The sequence below is a fragment of the Solanum verrucosum genome, unplaced genomic scaffold (assembly GCF_900185275.1).
Source record: "Solanum verrucosum unplaced genomic scaffold, falcon-dt-bn FXZP01000261.1, whole genome shotgun sequence".
Lineage (NCBI taxonomy): Eukaryota > Viridiplantae > Streptophyta > Magnoliopsida > Solanales > Solanaceae > Solanum > Solanum verrucosum.
In genome coordinates, this window is record NW_026019969.1 from 14,633,405 (window position 1) to 14,649,026 (window position 15,622).

Genomic DNA, 15,622 nt, shown 5'->3' on the forward strand with positions numbered 1-15,622 from the left:
TGTTTATAACATTTAATTTGAATTAATAGTTTACTATTATATAAAATTTTCCCTATTTACAATAATATAATCATATTTTTATTTATATATAAATTACTCAAAAGTCATATAAAGTATGCACTGACTTTACAATGTGATACACTCAGAAAACTGAATACAACTTATTTATACATAAGCTATAAACTTATTATATATACACTCAAAAAGCAGAATATTACTTTAACTTAAAATGAAGTATACACTGACTATATTTTATAATACACTAAAAAAATTGAATACAACCTATTTATACATGAGCTATAAACTTATTATACATACACTCAAACGACAGAATATAACTTAACTTATATGAAATATATACAGACTATACACTGATTATTTATTGAACTATTTTTTTTTGAATATTTATTAGGTTGATTAAAGAATAAAGAAAAAAATGAGAAATAGTTAAGGGAAATATTGATTATGAAGAAGGTGGTGATTTTGTAAGCAAAATCGATTTTATTGAAAATAATTCTACTTTCTGTTTAATTTTGACCAACTCAAAATCCTCCCTAAACAGTCTCAAATATTAGATATGAAATTCTTTCGATGTTTCAAGACTTTTAATATATAGTTTGCTTGGAATGATTTACATTGAAGTATGTCAAAAATTTAAATTAAACTTTAGAACTTTAATAGCTTATTGATCATCATCGAAGAAGAAAGGAAAACTGAAAGCAACAAAGAGAAAAGTTCGAAGGAGGAGAAAGAGGAGAAGAAAGAAAGAAGAAACTATTAATGACGAAAGTGCAAAAAAAAAAAGAAAAAGCAATTTAAATAATTTTAATAAAGTTGGGCTAATTTAAATTTGACTTGACTTTATCAGATCGGACTTCATATGAAGAATTATTTGTTACTATATACATATGTTGGGTGACCACAACCCATGTATGTATGTATATAAAGAGAAAAGGGCTAGCTTCCTTTTTAATTTTATACGCATATATTTTTCCTACACCGTATACATTGCTGCTACAATTATGTAAGAGAAAAAGTCAAATATTTCAAAAGGTTAAATTGATATGACAAGTTTGGCAGTTACTCTTATCTTTGTCTTTCTCTTTTTACTTTTGGGTTCGATTTGTAATGGTGACTTCATTTTATTGGACTATTACCATACTTTAATGCTCAAATTCTGCAGGTGTTTGTTTATAAAGTAAGGTAAGATGTAGGGGCAGAAAAAGAGGGTAGTTAGGGTGTCGACACGTGTCATCTGTCAACTGTGATACACATTAAATTTTTGGGCAAGTGAAGTTAGGAGTGACAACTGAAATAAAGAAAAGAAAAAGAAGTTAGGAGTGACACAAAGATGCTTTAGGAATTAAGGGCTAGTGTGGTTAGAGAAATTTTTAGAAATTGTTATTCTATTCTTAATATGAATAAAAATAATACAGTATTATAATTATAAAATACTTGATTTAAAAATAAGTTATCTTATGATCTATTACAATCAAACATGAAATAAAAAAAATTAAAATCAATTTTAAAATTAATTATTTTTTATCCTTCGTATCAAACAATTCTGATAAAAGTATCGGATTTTGGATGAAAAAGAAAGGAGTGGGGCTTCACTGATAATTATTGTGTCAGTGGAAAGTATTGAAAAAAGTAAGGAAAAAGGAAATGATAGGGACAGGTAGTATTATTTTCTTAGAGAATTTTGTGCTTTTAATTTCTCAATTATCGACAAATTCTCATTTTGTCCTCGTAAAATACTCAACTAATTAAGTATATTTTAGGATATCTAAAACTTGTATTAGCGAACATCAAATAAATAAAAGGTGATCTTCTTTAAAAAAAAAGAGATATTATCTTCCATTTAAATTGAATAAGGAAGAGAGGTTTACAGGTTATTGATTGACGGTAGACGTTGACGGAGAACGTAGCAACAAAGAATATATGGAGCCAACTTCTATCTATAAATGAAGAATTTTGACTCCTTTATTTATTATTCAAATCATTAATATAGTATATAAAAATAATTATTTTGTCATATCAAATTTATTTTATAATTAATGTGGTTGAGTGATTTTATTGATATAAATATCTAAGTTGAACAATTTTATTGATACAGATGGCTAAATTGAATGATTTTATTGATTCAAATAACTAAGTTGAGTGATTTTATTGATACAAAACAAAGTTTAATGATTTTACTAGATAAATTCTCAAAGTTGAGGGACTTTTTGAGATATTCACTCAAAAAGTAAGGAAAAAGGAAATGATAGGGACAGGTAGTATTATTTTCTTAGAGAATTTTGTGCTTTTAATTTCTCAAATATCGACAAATTCTCATTTTGTCCTCGTAAAATACTCGACTAATTAAGTATATTTTAGGATATCTACAACTTATTTTTTCACAATTAAATTCATTCAAAATAGATATGAATGTCAAATTATGTGTTGAATTATTGAATATTGAGCATAACTGTCTGAACTTCAATTATATATGATCAAATTTTGTCATGTATGTGACAAACCTGTCAATTTTTATTTTTTTTAAAAAGATACAGATTTTTACAAACTTATTCCTTTTCTATTCCACTGCTTAAATTAATCTTGATTTTGGTCCCTCCAACTTTACTAAATATACGCGGAAACTTAGAATTTTGATAAAGAGGAGTTTTTCATGGTTGAAAATATTAGAGATGTTGTCATCTAAACTATTAAAAATATGCTTTTTATTCTTTTTAAAAATTTATAATAGAGGTGTCAAATCTAACTAACATAGATCTCAATTAATTTGACGTTTACTTGATGTCTCCCATTAAAACACATTCTAAATAATTTATCCATTAAAATTTGAACAAATATAAAAATTACACCATACTTTTTTAATGGACTTATGCTTGATCTCATACTTTTCATATCATGACAATTCATGACCAATTTATTAGGAAAATGAGCTTACATTAGTTAAAACTTATAACACTTCAGTTATTTTGGATTGTATGGCTATTCATAACACAAGTCCAATATAGTCATTATATTGGATATTGGCCCGTACATTTTAAGGCGACGGGCACTATCGATTAGTCGAAGCACCAACAAAATATTATCAAACAAGTATAAAATCGAAAGTATATAAATACAAATCAAACAAAAATATAATATAGTTTACTCTATGCTTAGATGATCTTGCCCCTTACCATACACTTGAGGTTATGGATTCAAATCTCACTTGAAGTTTTTAAATGTTTTCTTTGAAAAAAAAATGACAAAAAAGAAAACACAACAACAATATCGAGCTCAGGACATTTTGCTTGTGAGTGCACATTTAATTATATGATCCTTGTTTAAATATATACATGTATATACACATAATTTTTTCCTAAGTTAATGGGTACACGTGCCCCCATTCTTATAAACGTAGATCCGCCTCAGACTAGAGACATATGAGAATGTGAGGTTGTTATCCCATTAACGACACGTTAACGATAAGGATAGTAGAGAAGAAAAACTAATTTGTCCTATAATCCGTTATGGCTCAAACATGTATGCCATTCGATCCTACTAATCTTTGTAAAATTTTGTATCCTATTACCGTGTTTAATTTTAAATTTATCATGTTAAATATCTAACATAATCCACATCCTTAAATGCAAATTATAAAGTCAACCCCACAAAGCACATAAATAATTATCAAGTCACTTTCAGATGCGAATAATATAAAATCAATGAGTAAATTAAATTAAATTTAAATATAAGGAAAGAAAAGAAGTGAGTGGCTTAAATTTTTTTCCATCAGAAACATGTTGGCCCTGTTAAAAAACAAATGTCAAATCGCTTTACTATACTGCGTCGCTTTGTGAGAAACTTATTTAATTAATGAGATTTTAATTGGCATTTTCCCCCATTTGATTCTCCATTATGTCCCTTTATTTTTGGCTTTTTCTTATTTGGTTCTATTGGATTCTCCACTAATAAACCAAAATGGTAAGGTTTCAATTCTCTCAAATGTTTGAGCTGATATATTTCATAAGATAGGAATAGTGGGTATCAAACTTATGAATATATCACAAGAATGGAATAAATATATTTGTCACGATTCAAAATGAGTCGTGAGCGGCACCCACACTTAACCTCCTAAGTGGGCGAACCAAGGAATCCAAATCCCAACATATATCAATAATTCAACTACGAATAACAATAATAATGCGGAAGCTCAAAACTTATTAAAGTAACCAATCAAATAAACTTCTAAAGTCCAACACTTATTATCCCCAAAATCTGAAAGTCATCATATCAAGGACATCTGTTCTCAAAATACCAAGTCTAAGAGTATTAAAGACACCAAAATAAGTAAATAAGATGGTCTATGTCCGAAATTTAAGGACATTATGCCATGATTGAGAGAATCCAGCACGAGCTAGAAGGAATAGCTCACCCGGAAATCTGATGTGTTGGAGACTGGCTAGAGCTGAGGGAAAGTCGAAGTCGCTGGTACACTTGCTGCACTTCACAAAAGAAAATGAAGAAAACACAAGTAAGGGTCAGTACAAAGAACACGTATTGAGTGGGTATCATCAGCCAACCCAAAATAAAAATTAATATGCAATGAATAATAGTATAATCAACTATGACACTTAGTAGGTGGCCAACAACAAACAATATGAACAAGTGACAACGAAAGCAAGTACGCAATCAATCACAATATCAAGCACATATACGAGGACTCATGCCTCCACACCACGCTCATTTGGGGAAATAGGTTCTTTGAGATTGAGTACATTAAGTTAGTTCAATATCTTTTCCTTTAATGTTACCGTGTCAGAATGTGACACCCCGATCCAATAATACCGTGTCGGAACGTGACACCCCGATCCGATAATACCATGCCGGCTCGTGGCATCCGATCCAATATATCGTTAATTTATCTTTTATTATCACCACTTTTCACTTCATTAACAGTATTTCATCAAGCCTTCTTTATTCAAGGCATCATTTCGATAGAAAGGGTTCAAGATTATAAATTTCACGGTCTCAAGATTTCAGACCAATCACAAACCACACAACCAAGCTACACAACCACACAATCAAGTACATAGAGAACTTCACAATATCACTCAATGCATATCAATCACTATTAAGAGTCTATATATCTATCAAATAGAATATGCCATAACCTACCTCAACCGAAGAACAAGAGGGCTAATCTTCCAATTATTTCCCTTTCCGCAATACCTCCGAATGTTTCCAATCTATCAATTATACATTATGCGTAAGTAAACGATTCTATTGACCCACATATTACTATATATATCAAGCCTATACAATTACTAACTCCCAGTCTATAGACAATTTCCTAAAGTTCAAGCCCAAGGGTAAGTCTCAATTCCTCCAATTATCACAACTTAATGGTAGTCAATACAATACACCTAATATTTAATTATTTATATTAATTCTTATCAAAACATAAACTTACATATGATAATCATATTTAGTGAATTTACACAACCAGTAACCTAGACAGATCATTAACCATACCCCCTAGCCCTTATACTATCCTTTTACTAACTTCAATTATTACCTTAATCATTACTCCCTAACCACCCCTGATCTTAGTCAGCCGTAACAAACAAAACAACATGTATTTGCTCGTCAAACCTGTAGCGTGTGTAATCCAATTCTTCCTAATACTATACTCTAATGTAATTCCCATAATAAAATATATCTAATATTTATAATATAATACACTCAAGAAATTGTTGTAGCCAAAATATCATGCCAACTACTTTAATTACGAAACCGTAACTACACCGTATCTTCCTCAATTCTATATGTAATATATAATTTATATAGTTTATAGTGATTACAAGTGCCAACAATTTCATCGTTATCCAATGATGACCATTGGAAATTATTGTTTCCCTTACCCCACAACTAGAATTACTACAACTTAGAGTAACAATTTTTCAACTACAGCAACTCTTGATTTCTTTTTCTTTCTTTTTGACACTATTCAATAACATAGTAATACTAGTAATCAAACTGTGACATAAATCAATATGAGAATTTGACATCTTAGAATATCACCTGATTCGTTGGTTCTCTTCGACACCGCAGGTAAGGATTCACTCGGCTAAACCCTTATTTCTATTTTACAGATATTTACTCCTAATTATTATACAAAATCAATTATAAAAGTGTGAAAGATATCCACTATTAATTTTAATGTTATCTCCTTTAACCACCAGCTAAATTACTTATTAAAACTACCTACACTAAATTCATAAATGTAGTTACGAATAGTTCAAAATACTCATTTAGAATCTATCGAAAAATATTTTATGAAATAAAAAGCTTTAGTACTCAAAACGACCAAAATGGTTACAATAGATATCAATTTACCCATCTTTCTTTCTCGAACGATCAAAAGAAGGCAAGGGTAAGAAAGGGTACCTGAATCGATAAAAAGGTGTGGATATGCATATCAGCCTCACTCTCCCAAGTGGACTCTTCAACTGGTCGATTCTTCCATTGAACCTTGATAGATGCAATCTCCTTTGACCTCAACTTGCGGACCTCCCTATCTAAAATAGCTACAGGCTCCTCCCCATAAGACAAATTCTTATCAAGCAGTACCGAATCCCAATGAATAATGTAATTTCCATTACTATGGTATTTTTTCAGCATGGACACATGAAATACCGTGTGCACTCTTGACACCCCTGGAGACAAGGCCAATTCATAGGCCACTTCCCCCACACGCTTAAGAACTTCAAATGGCCCAATGTACCTCGAACTAAGCTTACCTCGCTTACCAAACCGCATCACACCCTTCATGGGTGAAACCTTCAGCAAGACTTGCTTACCCTCCATAAACTCCAAGTTTTTAACCTTTCGATCTGCATACTCCTTCTGCATGCTCTGAGCTGCTAAAAGCTTCTCCTGAATTACTTTCACTTTCTCTAACGATTCCCTCAAAAGATTGGTACCCCAAGGTCTCACCTTAAATACATCAAACCAATCCTACATTTCCTCCCATACGATGCCTCAAATGGGGCCATATAAATACTCGAGTGATAACTATTGTTGTACGAAAACTCTGCTAAGGGTAAGAATTGATCCTAATGACCATCAAAATCTATCACGCACACACGAAACATATCCTTCAGCACTTGAATTGTTCGCTCAGACTGCCCATCTGTCTGAGGGTGAAATGCAGTACTAATGATACGATTCTCACAAGAAAAATCACAAAAACAACATAAATTAAAAATACATGAAATAAAGGATAGATAGATAGACACAAAAAAAAGAAACAAAAAGCAACCTAAGGGTATATTAAACCCAAAGACCTCAATTAATTAATCCAACAAGAAACACCTAACTCTTACGACGACCTCGATGGAATCAATATCCCAAGCAACCGACGTTTCTAAGCAAGAATCAACAAAAACTTACCAAGCTTTCAAACACTCACACAAAGAGTTCAATTCATCATTCATCAATATTCAAAATAGCCTAACCTAAAATGAACCCCTAAAGGCCTATTTAGAATTTTAGGCATTATTACATAGATGGGCCCAAAAGTGACCTGTGGGCCAATAGGCGAGCCAAGTCGGGCTCGCCAAACGGCTCGGCGATGCGCCCAATGGGTTAGGCGAGAACCCTGCTCATTGCCTTCTCTTAAAGGCTTGTTGTAACTTTCGGCGGTCTTGGGATCCATTGGGTGATGCATTGATGGGTCTCTTGTCCACTTGGCGACGGACCTTGATCCTGATGCCTGTTTGGACATTAGGCGATCTGGTGGTCATCTCCCAAGCTAATGGGCAATGCGTTGATGACTCTTCAGCTCGCCGAGTGAGGAATTTCCAGTTGTAGCTCTTTAGGACTTTAGGCGATGTTAGAACCCTCGCCAAGGTAGCTTGGCGAGTTGCCAAAGTGGAGGTCAGCTCGCCGAATGGAACAACATGTTCATTTGCTCCTACTTGCTTCGTTAGGCTTCCCATGCTCCAAGTTATCATCCACACATGGTGTTGCTCAGTTGGGAGCTACTTCAAAGCGCATTTGTTACCAAACAAGGCTTGAAACTCCTTTCTTAGCACCACCTCAAGCCCAAGAGCCTCCATCCTTGTGAACACTCCATTAAAGCGTTGAAGTTCGTGAATGGATGGTTTTGAGGCAATCTGGATTGCATCATTCTCCTCTTCTTGAAAATGATTTGTCCTTGAATCCATACTTTGCAAAACCATAGGGAGAGCAAACAAGAACAATATCCGGTTAACGTTAGCAATAACAAGTTCAATACCATGCCAATGATGCACAAACTTAACATATAACCAAGCATCACAAATATCAACAAAGGGTTTGTAACCAATCAAAGCAAGAGATATTTGGCTAAGCAAGAAACTTTGACAAAGGGGTAGAGCGAATGAACCAATACATTTAAACAATATCATATGTAAGTGTCAACAGGTTCCACATCCAAACAAGCACAAGACCTCTCTTATGTCAAGTAGTACATGAACACTCTCATACTTAAGTGCGAAGGCACAAGTAGTGTTGACCCAAATTAAGACCCCATCCAATGCACTAGATAACTTCAAGAGAGTAGTTATTCCAATTCATGAGCAGGTTCAAGTACATAAGTATTCCCCACCCAAATTGGTAAACATACTTCACTCAAGCCCATTGGATCAAGTAATAACAGCAAATAAGAATCATGTAAATGACAGACGGTGTTTCTGAGCTTTCTCCCACCTCTTTTTTGTTCTCTCTCTTGGTTTGTTTTCTCTCGATTATGAAGTCATGAATTTTTTTTCTCACTCAGATTAATACTCATGGTCTGTAGTATCTTCATCTCAATAGCTTCATATTATCAGCAATAATGTGGATAGTTGAAGCTGTTTTCAAAAGGGAGATTTTGAGGTTTTAAATGAATGGCTTGCAAATACTAATCTTTGGTTCATTAAGGTATCATCACCTTCTCCCCATAAGCTACTTCTATTTTTATTGTTTCCCTTATTTGTTAGAAGTATTACCTTGTTTGCAGCTTGTCACTAGAACATAATGAATATAGGACTTTTCAAAATCAACTTAACAAAGCTAAAAACATGTACTTCTTCCCCTTAGCAAGTATATGAGCCTTTCTGATTATAGATAGATACCTTTGCAATTCTAACTAATATTATCTAAAAGACTTAATGTTTAAGCAAATTAGAATGGTCAAACAAATGTATTTGTAGTTCCATAAATGTGGTTGTAGAGTGTGTGTCACAAATGAGCTATGCCACCTTATCCAATGAAATAAAGGACCCCTAAGGTTATTATGGTCCTTGATAATGTGTGGATTATAGAGAATGGTGAGAATCGTATAGTGCAAATTTTGAGATTTTTTTAGTTTTCAACAGTGGAAGTTTTATCAGATGCAAGGCTTATATACCTCACTCTTTACATTTGGATCGTCTTTTTTGGATGGTAATTTGAATAACATTTGGAGTTCTTATTGGTTTTGCACATTGTATTTTTTTTAGCAGTGTACCACGTATAATTTGACAATTTGGAGCTTAAATTAAATGTCTTATTTCATTCGTGGTGATTATGTTAAGATTCTTGTTAAGTTAAATTGTTGCAATTGCACCACAAACCAAGAGAAAGACTTCTCGAACTGAACAACCTTAGTGATGAAATGGTCTTCTATTATGCAGGGGCTAGGGATCACAGTATTTGGAACTGACATACATATCGTTCACGATGGTTTGGTTTACAAAAGATTCTCGGTTGGACCTGTGGCCAATGTACATTATCTTAGGAAGGTGACTGCAACTCATTCGCTAATTTTAATCACACTTAGTGCGAGGGTTAAGTAATACATTAATATTAGCGGTTGGCAAGATATTCTAATGCATTTGTTTGATATCTGAATTTGCAGCTTCATCATTCAGAGAAGTTCAATGGTGTCCCATTGGCTTGTTCTTAGGACCTAAGTTAATAAGAATTGTAAAATTACACAGAACAGTGTTTCGATAGTAAACAAAAGTAATACTATTACAACATAAGAGGAAAATCTAAGAATGGATTAATGATGATTGATGCAAGAACTATGGATTAATGGTGATTGATGCAGGAACTGGAAGAAGTAGGGGTGATGGAGGAGTTGGAAAAGGAAGTAAATCGAAGGACAACTTTCAAAAGGATCATGAATGATTGATCACATTGTTCATAAGCATAAAAGTCATTTCACAATTCTTATCGATTGAGGAAGGGGATTTGTGATGTATTTGACTGTAGAGAAAATGTAACTCTATTGATGAAATGAATTTGTATTTATTTGGGATCTTATTCAGTAAGAAAAAAATATTATATTATTTTATTATATATTAGAAGCTTTTGTATATATGCAATGTCTTGCTCTCTTTTTTTTTTCTTTTTCTGTTGCCAATTCAAGGCTAAAAAGAAAGAAGGATGTTGATGTCCTCTTTTTTTTTTTGAGCGGCGTTTATATACCTCACTTTTTATAATTGGATAATCTTTTTTGGTTGGTAATTTGAATAAACATTTGGAATTCTTATTAGTTTTGCACATTGTACTTTTTTTAATAGTATATATTGCAATTGGTAAAATATTGTTAGTTTTTCTTCTTCATTGTTGGAAAAATAATTATGTGCATGGGAGTTTCAATACTTCTTGAATAGTTTGACATCCATTTCCATGTTTTAATTATTGATATTACTTGTCTTTTGCAAGTATTCATCCTAAACTTCTCCACACGGTGGTGTTAGGAATGATAAAAAAGTTATTTGCTAAGTTGATGCCTACAACTTTTACTCATTGAAAATGATGAATACATATTGTAGATAAAAGAATCCAATGATACATGTATAATGATGTACATATGTGTGATAGTATTACATCAAAATCCAATATATTGGGCATCGCTTATCTAGTAGTTACAATAAATGGTATCACCAAATTAGTACGTGTTATCTGTCTCCGAGGATATCTTTTTGTGATTGACCTCATTATTTGTTCTCTTCTCCCCCTCAAAAGAAGATGTGACTTTTAAAAACTCTTCCAATTCTTTCATTCCATTTTGCACATTAATCTTCACTTATCTAGGTTAATATTTTATAATAAAAATACTTAAATTTTGTGTTAAGAAAACATGTCTTTGTATCTTAGTTACTTTTTTGGAAAAAATACATAAATAAGCAAATTATTTTATCATACTTTGAAATTTCATACCATTTGAAAAAATTATTAAAATTTATACTCTTTCCTATTATCGGATACATAACTCTTACGCAACGTATTGGGAAATGAAGTATCGAGACAAGTGTGTCTTATATCAACAAAGGTAATGTATAGGGATGTGATGTATCGGAACGTTGAGCGATGTATCGAGACATGTGTGTCTTGTATCAACAAAGCTAATATATCGGGACACGATGTATTGAACGTTGAGTGATGTATCTCAAATTGGGACGCGATGTATAGAGACGTTGAGTGATGAATCCAAAACCGAAACACGATGTATTGGAACGTATCCGAAATCCTTCAATCTTTAGGAATTTTTGCAATTTGAAAATGAATAGAGATAGGATGTAATTAGTTATTAACACTATAAGATTTGTGTAAAATATACTTTTGTTTTTCTTTCTGAATCTATATTATTTGAACAATCCAACATTTACAAATGAATTCAGCCCACTTTACTTGTCAGTAAGCCCAATCAATTGGGCTGATAAACAGGCCCATCGCTCAAAACTGCTACATCCACAAGTCTAATGATGAATAACAATACAACATGTCAACGACTAATTTAAGGACCATATTAGAAGAAGACTTCAGTAGAATCATATATAACTTATCCCAACTAATTTGATGTTGAAACATAATCAATTAATTGTTTAGTGGATATTAACATACAGAGTGGTCAATTTTGCATTTCATTCATATTTTTCTCAGTTTCAACCTACAGTAGATGGATCGTTGGATCAATTGAATTCCCTTCGTCCGAAAAGTTATACGGCATAAATAAGATAAAAATAAAATCTATGATATATATCTAAGGCCTAAGGGGTCGTTTGGTAGGGGATATGAGATAGATAAAGTTATCCTATGGATTAAGATATCTCATGAAGTTATTTATCCCATCATATATGTGTGATAACTTATCCCATCATTATTGTATAAATGATGAAATAAATAATCTTTGGACTAACTTATACCCCTATTCTGCTCCCTGAAGGTGTGTTGGTGCCACCAGCTTCTGCAACAATGACCTGCACTCGACAATTAAGTTAGTATATAATGGTTGGTCATTTATTATATAAACAACAAGAATTCTGAATTGATTTCAATCCTACCAAACACATCCTTAATTCGATCGTGGTAACATGCTCTGTTCAATCAATTTATAATAACCAAACAGATTTAGAATTGCTAGGAAATTTTAGGGTAACTAACAAGTTCTTCTACTTGTAACTTTTACCAAGGTCAACCATCTTTGCTCATGAAAAGTCAATCAATAGCCTCATGAAACATGCCAAATGGCTTTTATAAATCATTGTCCAATAGCAATTCTAGAGCTTACTCAACCTTAACCAAAATTCTTTATTCCTTATGGTGCAGCCTCACAAAAAAGTAGTGGTATTTGTCTGCATTTTTGTGTTAAATTAGGTGCCAATTTATTCCTCAACTTCACATCATGTCAACATTATCACTCATGATTACTTAAGCTTTTCAGATAGTGACAACTTTTAACAAAATATTCTCATTCGGGCGTTCCTTAATATTTTATATTACCACAGTTTTCTGCGGCAAATATAACATACTTTTTAATTGGTGATGGTTAAAGTGATGTGATGCTCACTTTAATTTATACTTCCTCTGTCCACTTTTAATTATCATGTTATGCTTTTCAAAAATCAATTTGACTAATTTTTAAAGTTAAATTAGATTACATTGATTCGATATTTAAAAAAAAAAATAGATATTCAAAAACTATACAAAAAGTACTATAAATTGCAATTTTTTGCATATGAATATGATGGAAAAAGGAAACCATGACAATTAAAAGTGGACGGAGGTAGTAAGTGCTAATATTAAATTGAGAAAGAGAAACCTTTGAAACCATGGATGCTAATATCGTTTGACTCTAAAAAAGGTAAGGTTATTAATGAGTCCCGAGTGACCGGATCACAGATTCAAGCCACTGACCTATGGATCACAGATTCAAGCCACTGGAATCAATCATTGATGCTTACCCTCTGTCCCGGACTCTATGTGACCGTGTATCCTTTTTTCAAGGTTAAATTGGTGTTAACACGTATTTGCCATCAAAAGTCCTTGGCTTTATTCCTACTCGTAATTCCTAGGCAATGAATAAATTTTCCCTTTTGTACTACAATTGAAACATGGGAGAGTTAACTTTATCTTCCAAGATCGTGAGAATGCAGCAAACAAATGCATACCCCCCTCTGAAGCAAGATAAAAGTGACAAGCAAGTCCAGCTAGTATCAGTTTACATGTGGAACCAATCCCACACAAATTATTAAGTTTCAACACTTCTACAACAAACATAGCAAGTCATACTAGTCTTTACAAGAAAAGAGTTTCTCATAGCCCTCTGAGTTGTTTTTTATATGCCTTACTTGAGTCGAAGGTATCGATAACAACTTCATACAACCCTCTGAGAACCCACTCATGGGATTACATTGGCTACGTTGTTGTTGTCGTCGTCAAAAAGAGTTGTGCAAATTATGAAGAACAAAAGAGAGAGTTCCTTATAGTTGAGACAAGTTGACAAACATAAATGCAGAAATCAACATAAATGAAGCAACTTGGCATATCTGAAAAACAGAGAAGCACATTGCCACCTTAAAGAAAAGAGCCCCAAGAACTGATCTTTTTAGCTTTCTTTCTTAAAGTGAAAGATGACATTGGACAAATAAAAGCAATGAGAAAAGACAACAACAACATACCCATTGATATTCTACAAAGTAGGCTATGGAGAGGGTAGAGTGTATGCAGTCTTTTTCACTCCTTACCACTACCTCTCTGAGATAAAGAGACTGTTTCTGAAGACCTCGGCTCAAGCAAATCAAAGCAATAATGAACAAAAAAGAAGGTAGTGGGCACAAACATGACAATAAAGAGACTGTTTCTGAAGACCTAGGCTCAAGCAATTCAAAGCAATAATGAATAAATAAGAAGGTAGTGGGCAGAAACATAGCAAAGTTGTGTGGCGCATATATGCAAGAATCGTAACAACAACAACAACAAGGTAAACCACAGATGATCAATGAGAAAGATTGGATCTTGAAATTCAAATTGCATTAGATAAATTCAGATATTTACATCCAAATTCAAGTAGATAACCTAGGCCTAAAAAGAAAGCTAAAGAGTTGCAAATTAGATAGCAACTTAATTTCCACCAGCCCTAATTACATCAAGATTATATTCAGATAAAATCAACAATGCTTCCAGTTAATCAATTAACCTAAAACTTAACTTCCCATTTTTCGTTCATCCATATTGAACATGCAAATTATTTACTTTAGACATAACTACCGCATACCAAATCCATGTTTACCATGAACACATCCAGGCCTATTAAAAACATAAGGCGCCTTTCTGGATTTGTTCATCTTGGAACAAGCCCTTTTCCCCAATTTCCTAATCCTTTGTCTCCCAAGTTTATCACTCAACCAATTTGGCACCAACTCATCATCCAAATCATAGTCATAATCTTCTTCTTCCTCTTCCTCTTCCTCTTCCTCTTCATCGTCCTCCTCCTGATCATCATCACGAGAAGTATCATGATGATTGAACCCAACAGGGCAAACCACCAATGCATCAATTGTTTGAACTGGCGACGGAGATCCCGATTCTGCTTCCGATTTCATCGAGATATCAGAAGATGGAGACCCAATTTCACATGGGTCATCTTCTTTTAACATCAATTCAACATCATCATCAGTTTGATCAGTGAAGGAGTAGCTGTCTTCTTGTTCATCATCAGAAGGGTTAACAAATTCCCACGAAGACAATTCATCAAACAGATCATGGGCATCAATTTCTGACTCTGATCTAACAACCATTGTTGCTGATTTTGAAATTCTGAGATTTTTTCCAAGGATTCTCAACATATTGGCTTCTGATTTTCTTGAAAATTGGTAAGGGTTTGTATTGAAGTAGTTTACTTGAGGAGGAGTTTTTTCTTTGTAAAATGAGAAGAAGAAAATGCGTACAAGTAATAAAGGAGAGCAGTTGAGGTGACGTGGCGGTTTTGGTTTGGTCCACCTGTTTATTTGCTGCATTTCTATTGGTTGAGTTACGTGTCGTTTACTAGAATATATCGAACGGTATCGTCTAATAGAATAAACCGAAATGTTAGGATGGAATATCCAAAACGGTGCCGTAAAACACGAAACGTGAAACAATAGAAACCAAACAATTTTTTTCTTCTAGTAGGATTTAGATAAGTTTGACCCAAGAAATGTGGAGAAGGGAATTAGGGAAAGATAGAAGAAATGAAAAGGGATTTAACTTGAATGGTGGAAATAATTTGTATATTTTTTTAATGTAGTTAACGTGTGGTAACAAATTGTTTGTTTTAATATTTCAAATA

General features: G+C 33.0%; 1 protein-coding gene across 1 annotated transcript; it reads right to left on the minus strand.

The window, feature by feature from the left end:
• Positions 1-14,303: 14,303 nt before the first annotated feature.
• Positions 14,304-15,326, minus strand: LOC125816483 (ATP-dependent RNA helicase DRS1-like). Its single transcript, XM_049496096.1, has one exon. The coding sequence runs from the start codon at positions 15,309-15,311 to the stop codon at positions 14,559-14,561; it is 753 nt and encodes a 250-aa protein (XP_049352053.1). The 5' UTR covers positions 15,312-15,326; the 3' UTR covers positions 14,304-14,558.
• Positions 15,327-15,622: the final 296 nt, after the last annotated feature.

Coding starts and splice junctions, on each gene's coding strand:
- LOC125816483 (XM_049496096.1), bottom strand. CDS start 15,311: ATGCAGCAAATAAACAGGTGGACCAAACCAAAACCGCCACGTCACCTC.